The sequence below is a fragment of the Cladophialophora psammophila genome, assembly GCF_000585535.1.
Source record: "Cladophialophora psammophila CBS 110553 chromosome Unknown aczJe-supercont1.16, whole genome shotgun sequence".
In the NCBI taxonomy this organism is placed as follows: Eukaryota; Fungi; Ascomycota; class Eurotiomycetes; order Chaetothyriales; family Herpotrichiellaceae; genus Cladophialophora; species Cladophialophora psammophila.
Window position 1 is genome coordinate 571323 of NW_006912937.1, and position 22534 is coordinate 593856.

Here is a 22534-nt window from a genome sequence, read left to right on the forward strand (position 1 = left end):
CTCAGTCCCCTCACAAGGGACAATATTTCAGGCGAGAGCCATAGGTTTCGATATTCACATGCCAGACACAACAGGCTTTGAAACTGGCGCCCCGTACTTTGTATACAGCTCCACAGCCCAGCGCCCGGGAAAAATCGGATACTGCGTAAAAAGCCTCCCGAGTCGCGTCCGGCACGCAAATTGAGCGCGTTGGTGCCCAAGTCACGTTCTACCAACTCGCCTCAGCCACGCGATCCCGCCCAAACTGCCCTAACAAGTACACCATCTTGAACCTGAGAGAGAAACACCATTAACTCCCACGCCGACGTCGGAACATCCGCCTCCATCTCGACACCTTCAGCTGCTTCTGCCCTTTCTCCTTCCAAGCACGCAACGACTCCTCGTCGTCGTCATCGTGGGACACCAAAGCGTCGCTGCTCGGCCGGTGAATGTCCTTTGGTCGCCTGCCTCTCTTCTTCCTCAAGACGTTGTATTCGGCTCGCCGTGGTCGAGACTCGCTGCCTGATCGTATCGAAGTATTGTTCTCCCTCAACTTGTTCTGGTGAAATGCTGAGGTCCAGCTCATGATGACGACAGCGAGGATGACGATGATGGCTTGCGCGCCTTAGAAAACAGCCTTTTCCGACCGGTGGAGTTGGAGCTTGATCGGTGTATCACGCGTTATTTGTTTTTGGTGAGGTTTAAGAGCACCAGTATGTATAATGGTTGTCCTTCTTACCGACAGATCGAGGAATAGTCAATCCCTCAGGCATCATCCGCCATATCCGTGTCTATATAATAGACCTTTGACTGTAAGTCTCAGCTACAGCATACCGACGCCAATGCAAGTGCAACCACATGATTACTATTTGGCGGCCTGACGAACATGTCAGACGCAGCATATGACGAATGCAGCATCTGAGCCAAGTACTCTGAATGGCAAGGTCATCCTGTACGTATGCGCGGAGGACTTATGCTTACTTTACGGATCCTATTGCCGATTAAGTTTGCAGCTTCCAAGTCAAGGCAGCCCTTGTTTCCAGACTAAAGTGCGCATCAGTTCCAAAGCCCTGGGTTGAGCAAAACATTTCTCTCTCTCTTGTTTTTCCCCTCTTATCACGACGACGAGGTGACAGTCGTGCCAATGCTCTGCGCCGCGTGCACCGCCACGTCAATGTCCTGCTCCACGGTGCCGCCACTCACGCCCACCGCGCCAATGAAATACCCGTTGGGGTCAAAGATTGGTTGGCCACCACCAAACACCACCGTACCGCCATTTGTCTCCTGGATTCCCCAGAGATCGCCGCCAGGTTCGCTGCGGTTCTGCAAGGCATTGTTGGGGATGCCGTTGTAAAGCACCACGGTTTTGGCCTTCTTCTGAGAAATGTCCTGGTTTGGTTTTTGTAAGAATCCGTCTGGCAGTGGTTGGAAGGACTCAAATCGGGGAAACTGTATTGTGGGGTGACCACAACGTGATATGTCGCCTTGGCCCGAGAAGGTATGTTCATGACTTACGATGCTTCCCAGATAGGAATTATCCATATGAACAAAAGCCACCAGCCATGCCGACGGATCAAGCACGGCAATGTTTTGCGGTACACTGATACCATTGTCAACGAAGCGATTCTCGCACCTGCTTCTGTCGTCCAGTGGGACTTACCCTATGGCCTGTGCACGTTGGATGCCTGCATTTATGACCTGCAAGGCTTGGGTATGGTTAATATAGTGGCGCTGAGAGGGCGTCGAACCCCAACCATTAGTGGCAGTGCGATTGACTTGTTGAGACATGACGACCGCGGCGGCTGCTAGTATCAAGGTGAGGAAGGTGAGGACGGACGAGGTCTTCATGACTCTTTTGCTGTATTTTGTCCCTCTCTTCTCCCCGCGTTTTTTCCCTGACCAGAATGCCGGAGTAATGGTGACTTTTGCCCCGCCTGACGACTGATTGGGCCTGGAGGGAGGGGGAAGACGACAGTACAGAGACAGTGCTGACCGGGTTCGCTCCTTTGTAGCGGGGAAACTCCTGGATGTCTGCTGTATGGAGAATGGGATATCGCCTGCTGACTTTGCCGACTTACCTACATACCTACCGACTCATCCGCATGCATGCGTGTATGCAAGTGTGTATATATAGATGCCCCATTAAGCCGAACGAAATCAATGCTGTCACGGTTCACATCATAAGGTGTTTCCCCCCTTCGTCATTCACTCGTTCTGAACTTTTCAGACAATACTGGCATCCGCAGTGCTTGGCCGATTGGGTCCAGAAACGCTAACTGGTGGTTAGCGCTGCCCTCCTTATTTCAACTTCTACAAAAAAGAAACTTACCGGTTTTCGAAGCTCCTCCCATGCATTCAGCGTCGTCATTGCTCACATGTTGGGCCTGAACCCCTCATTTCCAGGCTCGCAACGTCGATCATCTATCCAGGCCACCGCTCCCACAAAACCGATCGACTAGCTTGGCCCATAGCTGACAAGCCTCAGGCTCATTGCGATCGATCATGAAGGCTTGAATCAGACTCTCACCATCATACTGGACGAAGCTTAATGATTCGACGAAAGGTAGGTTCCAGTCTTCCACCACAAGATTCCGGCGAGTTGCAAAGCCGAGGATCCAATCGGTAGGCTTTGGATACACTCGTTCTGTTTTCTTCCCCCCTCGTTTTTCGCCATTGCTTTTTTCAACCACGCTTTTGGATTCGCATCAGCCTCGATGCCGACATGATTGCTGATGTAGATGAGTGCGGGGTTGATCTTTACCTTTTACGAGGATGACAAAAAGCGACACAGTGCCAGCAGGATGACACCTCTTGGACACCTTCATATCTATAGAGCCCTCACAAAACTCTAATCACCTTCTAATACTACGCCTTATGCAAGAGTGGCACGAAGAATGCCTATCCACAGGTGAACCTAGGCCCAGCTCCAGGAGATTGGTCCCCGTCAGGCATTATCAGGCTGAATGCCAGAAGGAGCCAGGGACGTGCAGGGCGCCCAATGTCAGTGTGAGGACTTCGTATAGAGCCTTCATTGCGGCGTAGCATGTGGCAGAGGAGCATCGAGAACATCTGGGCGTCGGCAGGATGATGCCATACACCCTGACCACGTATCAACAACTTGATGCGTAAGTCTGCCTTTCCATCGCCATGTAGCCAGGTGCCCAGGTACGTCCAGCTGCGCCCTCTCCCTTGCTTTCCCTAACCCAAGAATTCCACCTCCGGAGATGATAGCACACAGGTCGGGCGGTCATATTGATAGGCCTGCCAGTGAAGGCACATGTTAACCAGTCGCCTTTCTTGCTCAATGGCTGCAGGGAATGGGTTAGTAACCAATGGAAGAAGGATGCACCCCAAGATGATGATATACGATACCCCCTTTGGCACAGGCCCGTATTCGTGTCGAGCTAATTCTGAAATTGAGGCTGTTTGCAATAGAGCTCGGAATCGACAATGTATCTCGGCTGAACTTCTCGGTGTCTGGCACTTGACATCCCGTGCATCAAGGAAGTCAGTGAATTACGAGTATCGCAGGCCTTTGGCTCCGCCCTCATTCTCCAGATTCAGAGAGCGAAGCTCCCTGAAATCAGGCTGCAATTCCCCAAACTATGAGTACTTCGGTCCTCTAAACATGCCGATATGTTCGGAAGCTAATATTCTGTCACACTCAATATTCTGAACCGCATGCCCCAGAGTTCAGCATTGGCCAAGCCGTACATAGGCTTTGACCCATCGGGAAAGAGCGCAAATACCGGTCAGGTAAATCGAATGCAGGACAACAAGTTGAGAGGTGCGAGATGTGCTGGATATTTATGCAAGTAACGTATCATGCCTCTTTAATCGTGACCTTGACGCTTGGCGATAGACGCTTAGGACAGCGGGATATTTCGCCTCGAAGAACCAAGCGGCATGCGCATCACCACCAGAGTCTTTTCTCCACTTGTATCTTGCATCCGAGTCCCATTCCACTTTGGGTGTTTTGTTTGTAACTTGGCCCGATCTTCACGCTCAAGGCTCCGCGCTTGCTGCGCTGAACATCTATGCCATATGGCCTTGCAACAAGCATATTTGCAAAACTGTATGGGGTAGCATGTGACCACTAAGCGTGCAATTCCACGCGCCATGTCTCGAAACAAAGAAAACAATCCTCTTTCACCCACCCAGCGCAACGGTCCTTCTGCTGCCCTGCACAGGACTTTACCGAGCGACGAGTTTTTCACGGACAGCTTGATCGACGACTCCCGTATCTCAAATGTCTCGCATATTCCGTCTCCAGTCAAGACAGGGCCCGTTAGACCTCGCCGCGCCGTTGGCACAAGCAAAGCCTTGCAGACAGGCAAAGATTCGGGCAATAGATCGAGTCGCACTTCCCTGTTTGACTATACTGCGGCGCGAACTAACAACCAATTGAAACCTTCGCCAAACCTGTCTAGAAAGAAGAGCACAAGCCCTTCGCGAACGAATGGCCTCACCACACCGCCGCATTCCAGACACGGCCCCCCACTCACCAGCCCGACTGAGTTTTCTAGCCCCCCAGGCGGTCTACACGAGTCGTACAAGAGAATAGCGGATGAGGAGGATCTAGCCGCGACCGAGAGAGATGTGGACAGCGAAGAGGATGAGATCAATGGCGGCGATCAGCAGGCTACCTTTGAGACAAATCTGGATTTGAGCCCTACAAGAGAAGGAAGAGTCGCGGAACAACCAGAGCCCGCGCGTGTGTTGCAACAACTGACACCAATTCAATCGCCAGCTCGCGCAGACTTGGAGAGAATGTTGGATGAGCGAGTCGAGAGCCTCTCGGAACCGCCCACCATGGAGTTCCTCAAGAATGAGCTGACCGATCGTGTGTTGGCTGCCAAATTGACACCTCATGTTGTGGACCGCGCCAAAGATCGCGCAAGGCTTGAGAAGTTGAGACAGAGCCGAATACCGCTCAACTTTGAAGAGAAGTCCAAACAAGACCGCGCCAACGGGGAGCATCGACAGAACGATCTCGCTAGTGTCACAAGCCGTGGTCCCATCTCCTTTGACAACGTGTTAGCCTTGGACACAAACGGGCTTCACAGGACATATTCAGACACCAGTGCGGACTTCACCCCACAAAAAAGGTTGAAAGCCTTCAGGCGAGCAACGCGCCCTGGTGTAAATAACATCATACCCGAAGATGACGACGATAGCGATACACCGCCGGAACTGCGAGAAAAGGAGAGATTAATTGCTTTCAGCAGATCCAGTCGGCAGAAGAAGGAAGACGTTGGAGAAGGTGAAACACGAAGAGCCGGATCGGTACCGAAAATCTCGGCATTTTCACGTGCGCATGGTCGACCTCGTCCTTACGGGATGCCTCCCGAAGCAATCGAAGATCAGGGACAACCCGACGACCCTACAGTTGCGTCTATTGCTTCAACAGTATCAGAGCCTCTTCCGGGAACAATTCCGCAGGCCGACGACGATCGAGCAACGCGTGCATTTCTCGCCCGATGGCGCAAAGAAACCGCGGAGCGACGTGCTGCGAAGGCTCGAGAAGAGGCTGACAATGGCGAATCCCAAATAGACTGGGCTGGTGCAGCTGCAGACGTTCCATTGCCGTCCATTGAAAAGTCTTCGACTCCCCGAGAGACCCCTCCACCAAAAATCATTCCCTCTTCAATTCACAAGCAAAGATCTATGGACCGGATGCGGAAATGGGAGAACGACTTCACGGGTCTGTCGTTTCAGGTGTCAGAAAGCCCACCTGTTCGTGCGCGGACGAACCTCAATGACTCCCTCAGGGAGAAAGAGATTGAAGATCTCACCAAACAAGCTGTTACTACAAACAGGCTAGACGAGATCCGTGAGAAGGATCCGAATGTCATTGCCCGCAAGTCTTCTCGCAACTTCAGTCCGCAGGAGCGCAAGTCAGCGCCGCCTGAACCACAAGAGATGTGGCCAAAGGCCGACAAGGTCGACCCGAAGGACCCGGGAGAAGCAGTACCAGACACGCCAGTTGTTGTGTATAGGTCATCAAGCAGTAGCACCGACAAATCCAAGTCGTCCCAGCGATCAATGCCGGATTCACTTGATCAACTGCAGAGGCTAGCTCGAGCTGTCAGCACAACTCCAAAACCAAGTCCAGCTGCGCAAGAATTATCAATTGCTCTTGATGATGCGTCCGCAGTCCCCTTGCCGCTTTCGGAAGATGACCTAAAGTCGCAGTCTTCACTTGCAGATCAGAACGAAATTGATAACAAGAAGAAAGTAGCCGAAACTCCGAGAGTCACGGGTGCCTGGATCGATACTATTTTACCGGATACTGTCAAGCCAAGGAATCAAACACAAAGGATTACCAAGTATGCGCAAACACCTCTTGTCAATGCAGGAGGGTGGATAGACACACCGCTTCCAAACGGAGATCGGGTTCCCCATGTCCATATACCGAGGATCATCGAAGAGGAGACGGAGGGATTAGTGCACGGGAATATTCCAACAGACAACACGAAAGCACACCTAATGGAACAGAATACCGACCAGCCAGCGGTCGTTTTGAATAAGGAGCCAGAGCTAGAAGTTGGACCGGCAAGAGAAGAAATCATTCTCCCCTCGAGCACCCTGACAAATGTTCTGAACGAAGCCAAACAGAAGCGCCTAGTATCGAACGACATCACTGATGCTCCTCGAGACGAGAACGACACGCTTAACCTTGGCGACGCGACCATTCAAAGCTTTGAAGACCTTCTCACCGACGCCGCAGACATCACTGCCGACCTAACCAGCCTTATCAAGGCTGGCGCTGAGGAGGAAGTCCTAGCTCAGAGAGAGAGAAACAAGTCGACAGCCCTTGGCTTCCTAGATGAAGATAACTCAGCTGCTTCTGAGGTTGCATTTATCGGCCATTTAACAAGTCGGATGGAAAGACTAATGTCAAACTTGCATGAAGCTAGAAAGGGTATAGCCAGGCTGGAGCAAAAGGTGTCTCACGCCCCGTCGATACCTACAGCAGGACCAGATCAACAAACGCAGGCGCTAGTGCCTGTAAAGGATCCGAATCAAGCGTGCACAAGATGTGGCCGAAGTAACGATGACATCTCTCACGCCCTTCCCCACAAAGACCCTGTCGCCACTTCATCCTTCATGGCAATACCCATCGCATATACAACGCTCACTCTCCCAATCCCTCTCTTATTCCATCCGCGCACATTAACTCAGAACCAGAAACGCCGCAACCGCCTCCTCGACCTTCTTCCCGGTAGTCCAACATGGCTAGGCTATCTCACCTTCTCCATCTGGATATGGTACATACTTGAATGTGTCCTTGCGGAGATTTATGCAAGGCCACTCTATGCGGAACAGTACATCTGGCCGGCCAGGCCAGAACCAGAGTTTCCTTTTGTTCTTCCCACAATGCTCTACAGATGGGTCCTTGGCGGGAGCGTGGGAAGCGCGCTGATAGCGCCTGTGGTGACAATCTCAGGGGTTATCTGGAGATTGATCGTGGTTATGTGTAAGGTTGCGGGAATGTGGTTGGGTTGGTGGGATGGGTTTGTCGATGATGACAGGACGAGGAGCATTGTGGCAACCGCCACGAGATCCGGCGTTCAAGCAGTCAAGAGTCTTCTTCCTGGTACCAATGGCGCCCATACTGTCGAATTGGGGGGTTTGAGTATGATGAATGACGAGATTTTATGAACGATTCAACGACACTTTTGTGCAGGATACTTTGCAGGTATTGATTGCATGGATGGGTGACCGCAGTTCATTTGGTGCATCTCGGAGCTGGAGGACTTTGTATGGAGTTGGCAGGGGATGCAAAATGTACAAAGGCAGACAGGCCCATGGATCAGGATAGCATGGAGTTAGTACTGGTTCTGCTCAGGTCTCTACTCGCTATGGAGTACTCTGTGCGCGTGGTCTTTCACTGGGCACTGTCCTTTGACCTTGCTCTTGCTCTGTTGAGGAGGCTGGGCTCTATCTCTTGAATCAACCGAGATGGCGACTACCCTATCCTACCATTGAAGGACTAGCTTGTTGATAACCAAGGAAGTCAAGTTTTGAAGTTTCGGGACGTTTTGAGCCGAGCTTTTCACCTTTCACATCCCTTCCTTTTAGTCCTTCGTCTTCGGGGACTACATGCGGCGCTGCCGTTGTCCCCCAGTATAGCCTAGCGTATTCCAGTGTCCTTGTAGGTACTACATGATGTATAGGTAGCTGCTCAATCGCTCACTCACTCACCCACTTATTCGCTTACCCATTCACTTATTTAGCGCCGGACTAATGAATGGAAGATAGATACGCTAGATTGGTCCCGTTGACGATGGATTCTTTTGCCCTGGTCTTTTTTTGGGGGGGGGATGGGAGGCGGGGTTTCCCGTTCTCGTTTTATATACATGTCATATCGGGAGCAAGAGCGACGGAGCCTCAAGGAGGGAGAGAGAACGTAAGGAAGACAGACCCCCTGCCTTTCACAGCTGGACTGGGTACCGTAGACTTTTCATGACTGGCTAACTGACTGAGTTGTATTTCTCTTCTTTCCTCTCCGCATTAGTCTCCATTATTGGTGGCGTTGTCGTTATTCATGTGCTATGTGGTAGTAGGGGCAGTAGCAGGTTTGTTTCCGATGCCCTCCTGTCCTCCTGTAACCTTTTCTTTCCTTTCTTTTCCCCTTTACATCCTCGCAATCTCTTTCCCCCACACCCGGTTCAAGACCCACGTGAACACAATGACCACCCGGCTCCGCCAATTGCGGTTCCACATGAGACTCCCGCTGCGCCAGGCCAGCCAGGCGCTCCTGCCCGTCCAGCCTTCGTGGTTGGGACCCTTGCCCGCGATGACGCCGTCATGTGCGCCGATATAGGAGACGAGTTGCTTCTGGGAATACGCGAAGGGTTTGCTGAATGCGTCACTGCCGGTGGTGGTGATGGGGGAAGACGGGTCAGGGGAGTCCGCTGCTGGACATGGGCCGGACTTTGCGAGGGATTTGGCTAGGGCGTTGAAGTTCTGGACGAGGTAGCGGGCCTTTTGAACGGCAGCCTCGGCCGTGGTCGGGAGAGAGGCGCCTTCGACGTCGGCTGCGTCTCCCAGCGCAAAAACGCCGTCGTAGACCTCGCCGGTTGCTCCACTCTTGAACACTCGGAGATGATGATCCGCCAAAATCCGTTTGAGCCCCCTTTGTGACAGTTTGACGTCAATTTTCTCCAACAACGGTACATTTTTATTGCCAGTCGCCCAGATTAACATTCCATACGGGACTCGGCCTTTGTCCTTGATATACAACGCCTGGTCATCGGCCTTTTCTATCCTCGTGTTGGGCGCAACGTCGATGTGGCGTCTTTGCAATTGACTCGCGGCGTATTCATGCAATTTGTTGTCGTATGTGCTCAAGATATGCGGCGCCACGTCGTAGACAGAGATGCTGACGTAGCCAGCGACAAGCGGGTAGGTGTACCGCAACTCGTCCTGACATAAATCGTCCAGTTCGGCTGTGAGCTCGATGCCCGTGGGACCTCCACCAACGATGGCGATGTGGAGCAGCTCCCGCACACGTTCAGGGGTGACGTTGGGAAGCGAAGCCTTTTCCAGCAAATCAAAGAGCGTCTTGCGCACTTTCATCGCGTCCGAGACATTCTTGATGAAGATGGCATTCTCAGACACCCCGGGAGTGTCAAATGTGTTCGGCACGCATCCGGGTGCCATTAACAAATAATCATAGTCGACGTCGAATTCGTCATTGGCGAGTTGCGGATCTTCGTCAAATGCTGGTGCACACCGACAGGTCTTTGTTTGGAAGTTGATGTCGAGAACATTGGCTTTGATGAAGCGCAATGCGCACCTCGATTTGCTGCGGACCGGTTCTTCGGCCAGGTAGAAGTTGAACAAACCCACCGCCGCAGAGGCCAGGAGTGGTGTGTATGCTGATGTGCGACGCGGAGAGATCAAGGAGATGGAATAGGCGTTGAGATCAATGTGTTCGGCGAGGTAGAAGCCTGCCCATCCAGAGCCAATGACGACGAGGCGAGGTCTGTTCGGAGTTGTCATTGTTACTAGGGTGCTGCATATGGCTGGATTATCGTAGGAGGTGTGCTATGCTTGCTGATGATGGAAACTCAGATATATAGCCTCGGAGTGTCCAAATCCCAACTTGCTTGCCTTGCACACTTGGAGCCGCCAAAACACAGTCGAATCGCCGTCATCGGTCGTATGAACGAGGACGTGCATTATCAGGCAGCAATCTGAACTGAATCAAATAAGGAAACCAAAGGGCTTACCTGATCTCCGGGCTTGATAGGAACACTGACCTTTGACAAGCCTGCCTAGATTCTTGGGACCCAACATCATGGTGAACGTTACAAAACCACCAATCAGGGGAGAAGGCTCTGAGGCCGAATCAAGAAGCGGGACGGGAATATACATTCCGGTCTCTCCGGTCATGTTTCACCTCAACAGGATGCAGGAACCTTGGTCAGCGCACCGTGAGATGAAACCTCATCTGGGCGGCGATGGCCCAGAACAAGGCATGTGCAAAACGGGGAGAGAAATAAAAGGAAGCAAAGTAATTGATCGCGGAAAGGGAAAATACGAATTCAACGTCATGTTTGCCAAGCCGATGTTGAGCTTCCGAGTTATTCCGAGCTCCCGAGGACGCACAGCCTGGTCACGTGATGCTGAGTAAAAGGACATATAAGGGTCGACGCAGACGAGAACACACAGGACAGTGCACTTTCCTGTTCGGCTGTCGGGAATTTCATTGATCCATTCAACTCAGACAGTGAGTGCCCTTCAGGGGCTGTTGCTGCCATCGTGCAGTGAACCCCCCATCCCCACCGGTCCTGCCTTGGTAGTACTATCACGTATCACTTTTGGCTCCCTTCCTATCCATGATGACAAATTTGGAGGATGCACATCCTCCCAGAGACCTAGTACTGCCTTCATCCATCCTTCAATGCTATCAACCTTTTGTCGGCAAGTATTCCTTGTGTACAAGTACAGTCGCAATTAATGAAGAAAAGACTGGGCAATTCAGACACCCCCTTTCCCCGGCAATTGGTGCATGGTCTCTGTGCAATAACAGTTTTTGACAATCTGTCCCTGCTTTTCGCCATTTTCCCTTTCGCAGAAGAATCGAATTCCCGACTCCGTGAGATAAAATAGAGGAGAGACGATGTTGCTGTAGGCTTGTGTCGTTTTAGTTCACCATGCACTAATGGCCAGAACCATAGCTGCCGTTCCATCCTCGGCCGCCACCATATCCGCCATATGTGTTGAATCCAGTATTTGACCCGTAGCCTCCGTATCCTGTGTTTTGATGGGTGTTTTGGTGGCCGCTGCCCAATGCACTCCCGTACTGAGGATATGCGCCGAAAGCCTGTTGACCTGAATGCTGCGATGGAGGAGGTAAACCACCTTGCTGACCGGGGAAACTGTTGACGGCGGATCCGGGCCGGCCACCTTGCATCGAGGGACTCGGTCCTGAGGCCTTTGCGGGATCCTCGGAATGAGCTCCATGCTGTTGACCCAAGCCTTGAGTCTGTCCAAAACTGGAGGATGATCGTCCGAAGGGATCAGGGATGCCGCCGAAGCCGGTGCTGCCAGCAGCACTTTGCTGGGCTTCAGAAGGCTGAGCCGACCCTGTTCTGCCATAGCCTCCTTCTCGCGCAAAGCCACTGACGTTTGCTGGAGACGACGAGTGTTCATAGGAGTATCCTTGCTGAGGTTGTCCATACATGTTCGACTTGTAGGTGTTGCCATAATGATTTTGCCCATAGTTGTATTGACTGCCATAGTATTCATTCTCTTGACGTCGTACATCATCAAACATTGGCCGGTTGGCTCCGTATCGATGATTGATTGAGCCCATGTAGTTCCCGCCATACTGGGGATATTGTTGGTTGTATGCGTTCGGGTAGCCATAGCCGGGATATCCATGACCTTGGGTTTGTTGCATGTGACCAGCCGGCTGCTGGGTGGGGTGACCGGGCATGCCAGGTGCTGGAGTATTTTGTCCGCTGCCTTGCGCTTCCTGTTGACCCATTCCATGTTGAGGACGTGAGGTGGCATACTGCCCTTGAGTATCCGGAGCCGAAGTACCAAAAGTGCTGCCAGTTCGCTGAGCATCTTGCCCATGACCATAAGCATAGTAGTTGTAAGCGTCACGACCGTAATAGGAAGAATAATCCGGCTGAGATGTAGCTGTGCTAGGTTGACTGGGTACTTGGTTAGAAAACGGCTCTTGGGTCTGGGCTGGAGTGGTTTGAGGTTGACCAAAGGGATCGAACGGTTTCTGGCCTTGACCATATCTGTACTGCTCTGCATATGCCGAGGAAGTCTGAGGTGACGGTTCATGAGGTTGTTGAGGAGCAGAAGGCAGACCGGATGATTGTCGTTGGGCAGTCAATGAAGCTTCAGCGACCGGTTGAGTTGGAGCTGGAGCAGGCGCTTGCTGGGCTTCAGACACGGCTGGGGGTAACGAAGCGCGAGGGGCAGCGGGGGAGTCATCGGGGAGTTGAGTACGTGTCTCCGGTTCCTCTCGGTCTTCGTCGACGTCAACATCTTCCGGTCCGTTCAAGCCCAATTTGCCAAACTGTACAGCTGCTTTTTCAACGGCATGATGCCCTGGCATCACCACTGCCTCTTGTTGTTCCATGACCTTTCTCGCAAAGCTGGCAGATCGACTTGTACCTCCGGTGGCTTTCAACGCGGTGGCAGCGTACCCTGACATTGGCCGAGCAGCGGTCTTCGAAATTTCGGCAGCGGCAAGTGGATCCTGGGTGCTGGCGACGGTGCTGGCAGCAGTGGCGGATTCAATCGGGTGAGACGTATCTGGCAGCTTCTCCAGATTCTGCTCTGTGAGTTCATCTTTAGGCGGTGTTAGATCTTTTCCTGTGTCTGAGTGCGGCGCGGATGGCAGCTCACTTGGTCCTTCTTCGTTGTAGTCCACCGCTTCAATCGGAGGCGGGACAATTGGCTCGATAGGAGGTGCGGGCTCTTCAATTGCCGGTTCAGGCTCAACCGGTATTTGTTCAGGTTGCACAACAGCGGGAGGAGGGGGCGCAGGAGCCTTCTTGGGAGCCGAAGCAGGGGTTGGTTTAGCGAACAGTCCAGCCCATCCACCAGGTTTGGCGGTAGCTGGTGCTGCAGCGGAAGCGGGCTTGGGCTCTTCAGTTTGCAAAGAAATCAATGAGTCCTTCCCAGGCTCATTTGCCCAACCGTCCGTCGCAGTCGCAGTCGCATCGCCATTTGTTGGAGCAGCAGTATCGAACGCCGTTGGAGCGGCATCGGTTGGAGCTTGAGCGGAAGTGATAGAATCCCAGCCATCAGTCGTCTGTGCGGGTTTTGTACCATTAGTGTGTGCAGTAGGGACAGATTTTGCACCGCGGCCACCCCTAGCACCACGCTCAGCACCGCGGCCTCTCCCTCGACCTTCGAAATTACCACGGCCACGACCTCGAGAAGCAGCGTCGGTTGTAGCGGGAGGGACTTCTTTGGGCTTCGGATGTTTCTTCTTGACCTCGCCCCATTGTGAGATGGTGCCTGGAACGGGATTGTTAGCAAACTCAAACACAAAATGTGACTGTTAGCTCTCTTACCACTTGAAATGCGGTCAACAGCAGCGTTGATGTCGCCGTCAGTCTCGTTCAAAGCATAGACCAAATCTTCGTCACTCCAACCAGGACAGATTTCTTTGAGGAGAGGGACTTTGTCGCCAAACTTTTTGAGCAATTCACCGACTTCACCCTGATCTTCTAGCGGTGCGGGAGGAATGTTCTCTTGCTCATGGTCTGGTTTGTGTTGTGATCTCGAAGGGTTGCGAGTGCCACGGAAACCACCTCTGCCACCTCTGAAACCGCCGCGACCTCTTGGGCCGCTTCCGCGGCTTTGGACTTCTGCCATTTTTGTGTGGGTGTGAAGAACGTGAGAGATGGTGCGAGAGAAAGATGGTAGGGAGATTTGGATCGTTGGCAGTTGACGAAGGGAGACGGTGACAATAAGGGTAAATTAATGGAAGTCGCAGCTAGCAAAAGAGCAGCCGGCCCCGCGTTGAAGGGAGGTCACTAGGTGAGGCAAGTGACAAGTGCGTGAGTTGGATCTAAAAGCACAATGATGTTGACATGAGGACAGAGAGGGTTGGTAGTGGCCGGAACACATTCAAGAGGCTTGTTTGGGTTTCAAAAAGGCAAAAGCAAAGGCGGCCACAGATTCTGGGGGAGGGAATTGCCAAGCGCCTGACACTTAGGCTGCTCGCTGATACTGTGGCGTCTAGGCTCTAGGGACAGGAACAAACCATGGACGACTTCCAGGCACAGCGGCTAGCTAACTACCCAGTAGTGATGCTAGTTTGCCAGTTAGTGAGGCAACTCGCCCCCCCCCCCACACGAGTCTCCAGCGGCGGCGGCATCCAGCGACCTCATTCCACCTCCAATACCTAGTAGCACTGTGACTGCGATACCCAAAACACACTGAGCTCACAATGACTACGCCTTCATGGTGAGTCAAAGATGAGACTCACTCCTTCCCTCGCCATCCGCAAGCTGCTCGCCTCGATCCATCCTCCTCTTTCTCCTCAGTCTCCCCGCGATTCCAAGCAGCTTCTCAGCGTCCTCGAATCCGCCTTCCAACGACGTCTTGACGAAACCCATCCGTCCCCCAGAGCAGCAGCAACAGCCAGCGACAATCAGCATGGCTCTGAATCAATCCCGGATCCGGCCCAAAGAGTCACCCATTCCACCCACTCTCACCTAGACACTATCCTCGGCCATCCTCTATTCAAGCAGCAGTCGCTCACTTTTCTGCAAACCCACGGTCTAGCTGCCACGGCGGTCAAGACATTCGACGATGCCCTGCTGAAACAAGGTCTCGATTCGGATCTCGTCCAGTCGTGCGCTCTGCAGTATCTTCAAGGCCGTGAGAAGCGAGGCAAATCACCTAAGGATGAAGGATTGGGTCCAAGATTGGCTCGCTGGTTCAACGCTATGACTGGCTCTGACAAGAAGGATTTGCTGCTCAACGAGAAATACATTGAACCCTTGGTCTCAGTCATGTACGCCGACGGGCTGGAGCGTGAGGTCTGGCAGTGGCTGCAAGTCCTCTACGAACGATCTTTCGCCAACTTTATCTTCATCCCCACCGATGACTGCGCTCCTGATGCCATCGCTTACCTGCGAGCGGAAGATCGCCTCGTATCTCTGATGATCAAGGAGACCGCTCGCCGCGGCCGGTTGCAGGAAGCTGTGCAGCTATATACCCAGGCCTACGAATACCGCCTGAGCACCGGAAGAGCCGTCCTCTCAGACGGGAAGTCGGCCCCTGAACCTCTCCAACGGTCCTGGCGTCAAGTGGCTGGGGCAATTCTCTTACAAAACAAACGCAGCAAAAGAGGTTTACCAGCCGGGCTTTATGATCTGGTGCTGAAGTACAGCCTGACGATAGATTATTCTCCTTTCGACCCGGCTATTCTTCAGATATATCATCCAACATCGCCAACGGCTCACCCGCTTTTTCAGAAACTTCAAGACTCGTCGTTTCTTGAACAATTTGCCAGATGGCAGAAGAATCCCAACAGATTCGTTCGGAGGGTCTTGCTTGTTTCTGTTCTAGACGCGGCCGAACTATCCTTGACCCAAACTCACCCTCGTGAAGCGAGAGAGTTCCTCGACTTTGCCGAGAGAACATATCCTGACTTTCTACGCTCACATGAAGGAAACACCGATATGGCAGAGAGACTGCAACTGGCTCGTCAGGAGATCCTGGTGAGAAAGGATTTCCGTTCATCGGGCTACGCCACTGCTCCCGAACTGCAAGTACTAGTGTGAATGAGAGTGGAGCAATATCATCTCCTGTCTGGAAACCGAGGACATGATATGCGAATGATTGATGAATATGAATCATGCTCTATTCAAGCTTCCGTTACAGCATAGGTGAATCTGTGCAACAACCGTCCCAGTCATATCCGACGGAATATCAAAGGCAGCTAGCTCACGGTGCCTGTAACAACCCGAATTGGGGTTTATAATCAAATTGCATGACAGCATAGTACGACACGCTCAGCGGAAGAACGAAGAGAAAGACTATCACATGGAGAGGATATATCGAGTCCGGTGCCAAAAAGGCCTGTCTGAAGAAAGAGAGAGCGCGCACGTGCGAGGCCCTCGTTGAGTAATGGTTTTATTCGGAATAACCAGAAGGATGTACAGGATGGGTACGCCATATACAGACTCCATCAGAAGATAGGACAGAGGAGCTTGAAATCAAAAGATTTCGCTTTTCTTAGTCACATCAATGCGCCATGGTCGTTCGAGCTACCGCTCGATGAAAACAAGAGTCGTATTATTATGGTTCCGTTTCTGAAATATCTCCTTTCCGAAGTCATTTCTCGCTGTCTCCTTCAGGGGGCCTGCACACAAGACGCGCTGCCCAGGCGATTCTCGCCGATCTAGAATGAAGTTGGAAGGTGATATTGGGCCGCGGAAAAACCATAATCCGCGCTGCCGTCAGTGTCGCTCCAAGGCTCCTGGCGTCCGATCTATCGTCCTTCATATCTTCGAAGGCTCATCTTTATCCGTGCCTTTCAAGGAATCCACACGAGCCTTCATGCCTTCAATCATCTTGATCAAATCCTCGTCACTACGACCCGTGTCGGGGATCTTTCTCGCCTTCTGCACCGCAGGCCTCTCGCCAATGCGCTTCATCCACCTGTCCACGCCCGGAAACTCGCTCATGTCGATGTCCAAGAACGCCGGCCCCGCGCGTACCCATGAGTAATTCGCCATGTCGGCGATCGTGTACTTGTCGCCCGCCAGCCAGTCGGCTTTTGAGAGGCGGATCTCCAGCACGCCGTACAGACGCTTTGTTTCGTCGATGTAGCGCTTGATGCCGTAGGCCGAATATACCGGTGCCATGGCGCGGAAGTGGTTCGCTTGCCCTGTTTTTGTTGTGTTCTCTTTGTCAGATTCTTGGAAACCATACAGGGAGAGAGAGGAGGGAAGAGGGAGGCCCGAGCCAGAATGCTGTACTACTCCATACCTTGCATCGGCCCTATGCCGCCCATTTGGAACATCACCCAGCTCATCATCTCATAGTAAAGTCCGCTCCCGTGCTCGTACGTGAACTGCTTCTCCTTGTCGTATATATCAACCAAATAGAACATGATCGTGGCACTTTCAAAAACCCTCAAATCACCGTCCTTCAGTGCGGGGATACGGCCATTGGGGTTGATTTCCAGGAACCACGGTTCCTTTTGTTCGTTGGTCATGAGGTTGATGGCGCGGACATCGTACTTGAGACCGAGTTCCTCGAGAACCATGGCCGGTTTCAGGCCATTGGGTGTTCCTGCCGTGTAGAGGGTGAGGGCATTGTATGGTGGAGATGAGGAGGACATCTTGTTGTTGTCTGGTGAAGGATCAAGCCGGAGACGTCTCCTCTGGTGTATTACCTGGTTCCTGGACTGAAGTAATAATGGGAGGTTCTTTACCGTTAACCTCGTAGTAGTACTCGGGCGTGAAGGAGAGCTAACGACAGGTGAGAGGCTCCCCAGGCTTCTTATGGCTCCTCGCGACGTGGTGTTGTGTAATACCGGCCCAGGGAGGGAGGCACCAGAGGCAGTCAATCCAATGACGTGTCGAACAATCCTCATGGGGGCCGGTGTTTCCCCTGGTTTATGTATGCAAGGACCGAGCCTTTTATGCGGCAACCTACTTCTCGTGTCATTATACGCTGCCGTGTCATTGACATGGTTTTCAGGCAGCCCGCCCCAACCTCCACGAGCATGTGTGTGATAACTCCATATCTAAGGAGAGAGATACCAGGCCAGCAAGCGACAACTTTCCTTGATGTAGCAGCAGTGATTGGGTAACTCGGCAGTTTGCAGTGAGGTCGCTAAGGGTTCGCGGTCGATACGCTCCGCATCTGGAGCCACTGTGCCAAAAGTGCTGCCTGCTGCCCCTGAGCTTATAAAGCAAGCCGGTACGCTGATGACACCGATTCAGTGTTTCCCCCCAATTTCATTCAGCTAACCGTGAGATTCGGTCGAATTTTGACTCCGTGTCTGACAATGTCGAGGCTTCTCGGCCGATACACTTTGGGGATAGGCTCGACGCGGGCCATGGAAGCTGGGGAAAACGAGCCTCAGCATTGTTTACTGCCATGTCATCTTCTGAAGGTGTCGGATAGCATATCCTTAATACCAATCCGGGGCTCACGAGGAAGCTAATAATACAGCCCAGACCGACAAAATCATGCTTTCCTTTCCGTCGCTGCCGTAGCTTCTGTTATCGCTGCTGTTCTCCCTCGCTGCCCTTATGAAGTCGACTCAATTCGCCTGTTGTGTGGTCTGGTTTGTCGGGACCCGACTTACTGGTGCCGAAGTTCCATCCGAATTCTCCCCCAGAGCCAGCAGTCCCTCCTTGTGGAACGGTTTCTTTGCCTTGGCAGCTTTCTCCTCGCTGTACCTCCATATTCCAGCAGTTTTATCGGGCGCGACACCTTCCCAGCTATTGAGACCGAAATTGGTCACCACCTTGACTAAGTCGTCGAATGTCCGTTCCAATCTGTCCTCGGGATCCGCAGGGGAGAAAAACACACGTTCCCAATTTCTCTTTTCCTCCTGCTCTTTCTTGCGCAGCGCCCGCTGAGCATTCTCGATTCTGGACTTGTAGTGCGAGGCAGCATCCATTTCACCCTTCTCAATGCTCTGGGCAACCCGTGACCATGCCCTCCGACTCTCAAAGACATCTTGCTCCTCGATGGGTGCAACATTCAGCTTGGACAGTTTGATGCCTGAAGGCCTGAAGGTCTCGATCTCTCTCCCTCTCTTGCTGTCGCCTTCTCGTATGACGAACGAGTCCGACCACTGCCCGTCCGCTGTATACAGGGGATTCTTCTCCGAACCTTCACCTTCTCTCCACAACGACGCTGTGAAGCTGTTCTTTTTCCCAGAGAGCCAACCCTTACCGGAAAAATCGATCTTGGAGATGTGTCCGGTGCTCGAGACGATATATATGGATTTGCTCAGCTCGACAAAGGGTGCTCCGTAGATGAGGCTTTCGATATGCAAGGCGGGCAGAGTAATGAGGTAGGTTTCCGCGTGGTCACTGCCGGGAGGGCACAAGGTCAAGAGAGCATGTCCAACTTGCTTGACTTGGATAGTTCTACTAAAACTGGCCTTTTGTCCGTTGTAGCCTTGCAGTCGAATGCGGTGCTTTTCATTGGTGATGCAGTAGGCCGTTACTGGAGGATGGTGACTGACTTGCTCCGAGACCAGCGTTGTCTCGGCGAATTCGTCGCCCCATTTTCCCAAGAACAATTCTCCAAGGAATGGATTAAGTGGCTTCTTCTCTGACCCAAGTTTTTCTGAACGAGAACTATACTGTTGTTTGAGCGTGTTTAGCAACCACTTCAGCACCAGGAGAGCGCGTCTAGCAGGGTCCTTCTCTTGAGTCGGCGCAATGAATAACGACGTGTTTTCAGCCCAGTACGCAGAGAATTCGACGAGCGATTGGGTAGAGAGAATGAAAGCCGGGGCAGTCAGCGAGGACAAGTCGCCGTTGAAAGAGGCAATCGACTGTGCGCATTCGTCAATGTCAGTGGCATTCACTGTGTTTGAGCCCTGTCCGCGAGCCACTTCACGAACTCACCTTGAGGAAAGAAGACCACGATCCCTTGCTTTGATTTGGCACGGCGCCACCTTCGACCTCAGGCATCCTGTGGTTGCAAGCACCCACTTGGGCAGTGTTGATAGAGGATTGCGGTGTCGTGTGCTCACGGACTTTATTTCGTGTTACGGTGAGAATGTAGGGGGCAGAGGCGTGGGAACACTTCGTGGAGCAAAAAAAGAAAGAGAGAGCGACGATCTTCGTTAAACGAGCGAAGGAGCAACTTGTCGATCCAGCGAAATGGTTGACGAGGACATTTTGTTCAATGTGACAGCGAGGTCTTGAATGTGGTTGGAGGGAGAAGGGGTGCCATTCAATTTCGGTGACGTATGGTGGCTAACGCCGAATGGAGCCACCACTTGGGTCGTCACTCACTGCCCACATGTGAAAATCAAGAGCCTGTTGGAATAGAACTATACTTCTTTTTGCCGCAGATTTGAAGGTATGTAGGATAAAGCTAGGGTACAGGGGAGCTATTCCTCACTTAAACAGTTCTGTTTTCGATAACAATGGAGGCAAGGAAGCGTCATCTCTCCAAAAAGTACAAGAATGCGCAGTAACCCATTCAGCGGCATTCTCGATTCTTGACGCCGACCCCTTTTTACAGAGTGCCAGCAGTGTTGAAGTCCTTCAAAGCCTCTGCCACACGAGCACTCATTGTCTTCTCACCTTCACGCACCCACACACGGGGATCGAAATACTTCTTGTTGGGCTTATCCTCACCGTCCGGATTGCCGACTTGCTTCATGACGTAATCCTTCTTGTTCAGCATATAGTCACGGATGCCAGTCAGGTAGGCGTATTGCAAGTCGGTGTCGAGGTTCACTTTGACCACGCCATAACTGATGGCATCTGTATATTCCTTCTTGGATGAGCCGGAGCCGCCATGGAAGACAAGGAAGACAGGCTTGTCCATCGGGGTCGATTCCTTCTCCTTGACGTATTTCTGGTGCTTGTCGAGCAGTTCCGGGTGAAGACGGACGTTTCCGGGCTTGTAGACGCCGTGAACGTTGCCGAAGCCTGCGGCAATGGAGAAATAGGGAGAGATCTTCTTTAAAGTGGTGTAAATCAGGTGGATATCCTCGGGCTGAGTGTAGAGAGCGTTGTTGTCGACATCCTCGTTGTTGACACCGTCTTCCTCACCACCAGTGATGCCGATTTCCTAGTCTGTTATCAGTCTCCGAACTGCTCTCAACTTCACGGCGGATACGTACCATTTCCAGCCATTGCTTCATTGGAGCCGCCCGCTTCAAGTATTTGGCCGTGGTCTCAATGTTCCAGTCAACAGCTTCTTCGGACAAGTCAATCATGTGTGAGGAGAACAGAGGTTCGCCGTGTTCCTTGAAGTAGGCTTCATCCGCGTCCATCATGCCATCGAGCCAAGGAAGAAGCTTCTTCGCGCAGTGGTCGGTGTGTAGAACAACAGGGATGCCATATGCGGGGGCGACACAGCGGATGTAGTGAGCTGCAGCCACTGCACCAGCAATGGATGCTTGTTGCTTGTCATTCTTGACACCCTGCGATCTAGATTTAGTTTGCCGTTCTTTGCACCACAGCTGATGTTCGACAAACCTTGCCACAGAAGTATGCAGCACCCCCTTGAGAAGCCTGGAGAATAATGGGCGCATTCGCATCGCGGGCAGCTTCCAGAGCTGCCACAACGGTCGAGGAGGAGGTCACGTTCTAAAGGAGGTGAGGTCAGTGATCGTGCCATTTGAGATGAGGCGGGGGCAGCTTACAATGGCGGGAATGGCAAAGTTGTGCTCTTGAGCGTATTTGAAGAGATTCAAGACATCGTCACCGACGATGACACCCTCCTTTCGCGACAAGATATCCTTGACACCCATATTGGCGACTGCTGGAGTGGGGCTTTCGGGGTTGGACTGAGGAGGGGTAAGGAGAAACTGCAGCAAGGTCTTTCTGAAGGATCTAAGCTAGGAATGGACAGTGGCAGCGTATCCCGCAGCAGAACCCAGGAGTAAGAGTGAGTGAGAGATATATGAGAAAAGAAGAGAATCAAAAAGTGAGTTGGGCTTGTGGAAGAGGAACCAGGTGAATGCCGCTGGCTGGCTTCCGAAACGGCGGCGGGGAGAAAGTGTGCGGGTTGCGATCTACGAGCTATGAGGGGCAGCAACTCGCGACTGCGGCAACCAACAATGACATCGAGCTTCTTTCTGCCCGCTCGTGCCACTGTTGTTTCCAATTCCTCGGCCAAGCCACTTTTCATTCGCTTTCCCGCAAAACCCCCCACAACCAAACTCTGTCGCTCGTCCCGGTTCTCTCCTTGCTATTAATTCTCATCCACGGATTTCTTGCTATTCCATCCTTCTGCCCTGCGGAACTTTACGGAATGTTCTGCCCACTGGCAAGTTCTTTCCCCACGATGAGACAGTGGACCTGTTGGGCATCATCCTGGTGGAAAAAGCAACTGACCAGAGAGGAAATTCTCAAGCTCTAGGTTTGAGGAAACAGTTTGCAGACCAACGGCAGATTACGTTGATGTCTTGGGAGCACGTCGGGACTCCGCCCACAATGACTTCACGGCTACCCAGGATATTCAAAAACCACGCTTGGCGGCAGGATCGTTGCTATACTGAGCCGGATTCAACACACTTGGCACAGTCTGACGAAATATATATTTCAAGTCTGCTCAATAGCGTCGAAGCCGCTGCTATACAGAATATAATTGACGGTTTAGGATGAATGACAGAGTGCCGTTATTGCCACAGGTAAACAATATACTGGTTGTGAATGAGGGGCGCCTTCGATCTAATGGCGAATCACTTATTTTGAATCCGGTTTGGACCCCATGAAGAGGGCACTGGTTGGGCAGCCGGTGGTGGTGAATCATTCGTGCTACTTCAAGCGTCATTCCAAGTCCACACGGTGGATCCAAGGGAGAAGAAAGAAGAAGACCGGTTGCTTGACGAGTACCG

General features: G+C 52.3%; 8 protein-coding genes across 8 annotated transcripts; 2 read left to right on the plus strand and 6 right to left on the minus strand.

Annotated features, from left to right (window-relative positions):
• Positions 1-1095: 1095 nt before the first annotated feature.
• A1O5_09480 (uncharacterized protein) lies at positions 1096-1827 on the minus strand (the record flags this gene model as incomplete). Its single annotated transcript, XM_007750059.1, has 3 exons — positions 1096-1368; positions 1495-1579; positions 1640-1827. The coding sequence occupies 3 exons, from the start codon at positions 1825-1827 to the stop codon at positions 1096-1098; spliced, it is 546 nt and encodes a 181-aa protein (XP_007748249.1).
• A 2271-nt stretch (positions 1828-4098) lies between these two features.
• Positions 4099-7644, plus strand: A1O5_09481 (uncharacterized protein; the record flags this gene model as incomplete). Its single annotated transcript, XM_007750060.1, has 1 exon — positions 4099-7644. One exon carries the CDS (start codon positions 4099-4101, stop codon positions 7642-7644), a length of 3546 nt encoding a protein of 1181 aa, XP_007748250.1.
• A 975-nt stretch (positions 7645-8619) lies between these two features.
• Positions 8620-9990, minus strand: A1O5_09482 (uncharacterized protein; the record flags this gene model as incomplete). The annotated part of the gene is made up of 1 exon (XM_007750061.1): positions 8620-9990. One exon carries the CDS (start codon positions 9988-9990, stop codon positions 8620-8622), a length of 1371 nt encoding a protein of 456 aa, XP_007748251.1.
• A 1162-nt stretch (positions 9991-11152) lies between these two features.
• On the minus strand, positions 11153-13842 carry A1O5_09483 (uncharacterized protein; the record flags this gene model as incomplete). The annotated part of the gene is made up of 2 exons (XM_007750062.1): positions 11153-13482; positions 13539-13842. The coding sequence occupies 2 exons, from the start codon at positions 13840-13842 to the stop codon at positions 11153-11155; spliced, it is 2634 nt and encodes an 877-aa protein (XP_007748252.1).
• Positions 13843-14447: 605 nt separating this feature from the next.
• Positions 14448-15761, plus strand: A1O5_09484 (uncharacterized protein; the record flags this gene model as incomplete). The annotated part of the gene is made up of 1 exon (XM_007750063.1): positions 14448-15761. One exon carries the CDS (start codon positions 14448-14450, stop codon positions 15759-15761), a length of 1314 nt encoding a protein of 437 aa, XP_007748253.1.
• A 720-nt stretch (positions 15762-16481) lies between these two features.
• On the minus strand, positions 16482-17326 carry A1O5_09485 (glutathione S-transferase; the record flags this gene model as incomplete). The annotated part of the gene is made up of 2 exons (XM_007750064.1): positions 16482-16870; positions 16972-17326. The coding sequence occupies 2 exons, from the start codon at positions 17324-17326 to the stop codon at positions 16482-16484; spliced, it is 744 nt and encodes a 247-aa protein (XP_007748254.1).
• Positions 17327-18256: 930 nt separating this feature from the next.
• Positions 18257-19646, minus strand: A1O5_09486 (uncharacterized protein; the record flags this gene model as incomplete). Its single annotated transcript, XM_007750065.1, has 2 exons — positions 18257-19507; positions 19581-19646. 2 exons carry the CDS (start codon positions 19644-19646, stop codon positions 18257-18259), a joined length of 1317 nt encoding a protein of 438 aa, XP_007748255.1.
• A 553-nt stretch (positions 19647-20199) lies between these two features.
• A1O5_09487 (fructose-bisphosphate aldolase 1) lies at positions 20200-21445 on the minus strand (the record flags this gene model as incomplete). The annotated part of the gene is made up of 4 exons (XM_007750066.1): positions 20200-20760; positions 20813-21115; positions 21171-21281; positions 21338-21445. 4 exons carry the CDS (start codon positions 21443-21445, stop codon positions 20200-20202), a joined length of 1083 nt encoding a protein of 360 aa, XP_007748256.1.
• Between the last annotated feature and the right edge of the window lie 1089 nt (positions 21446-22534).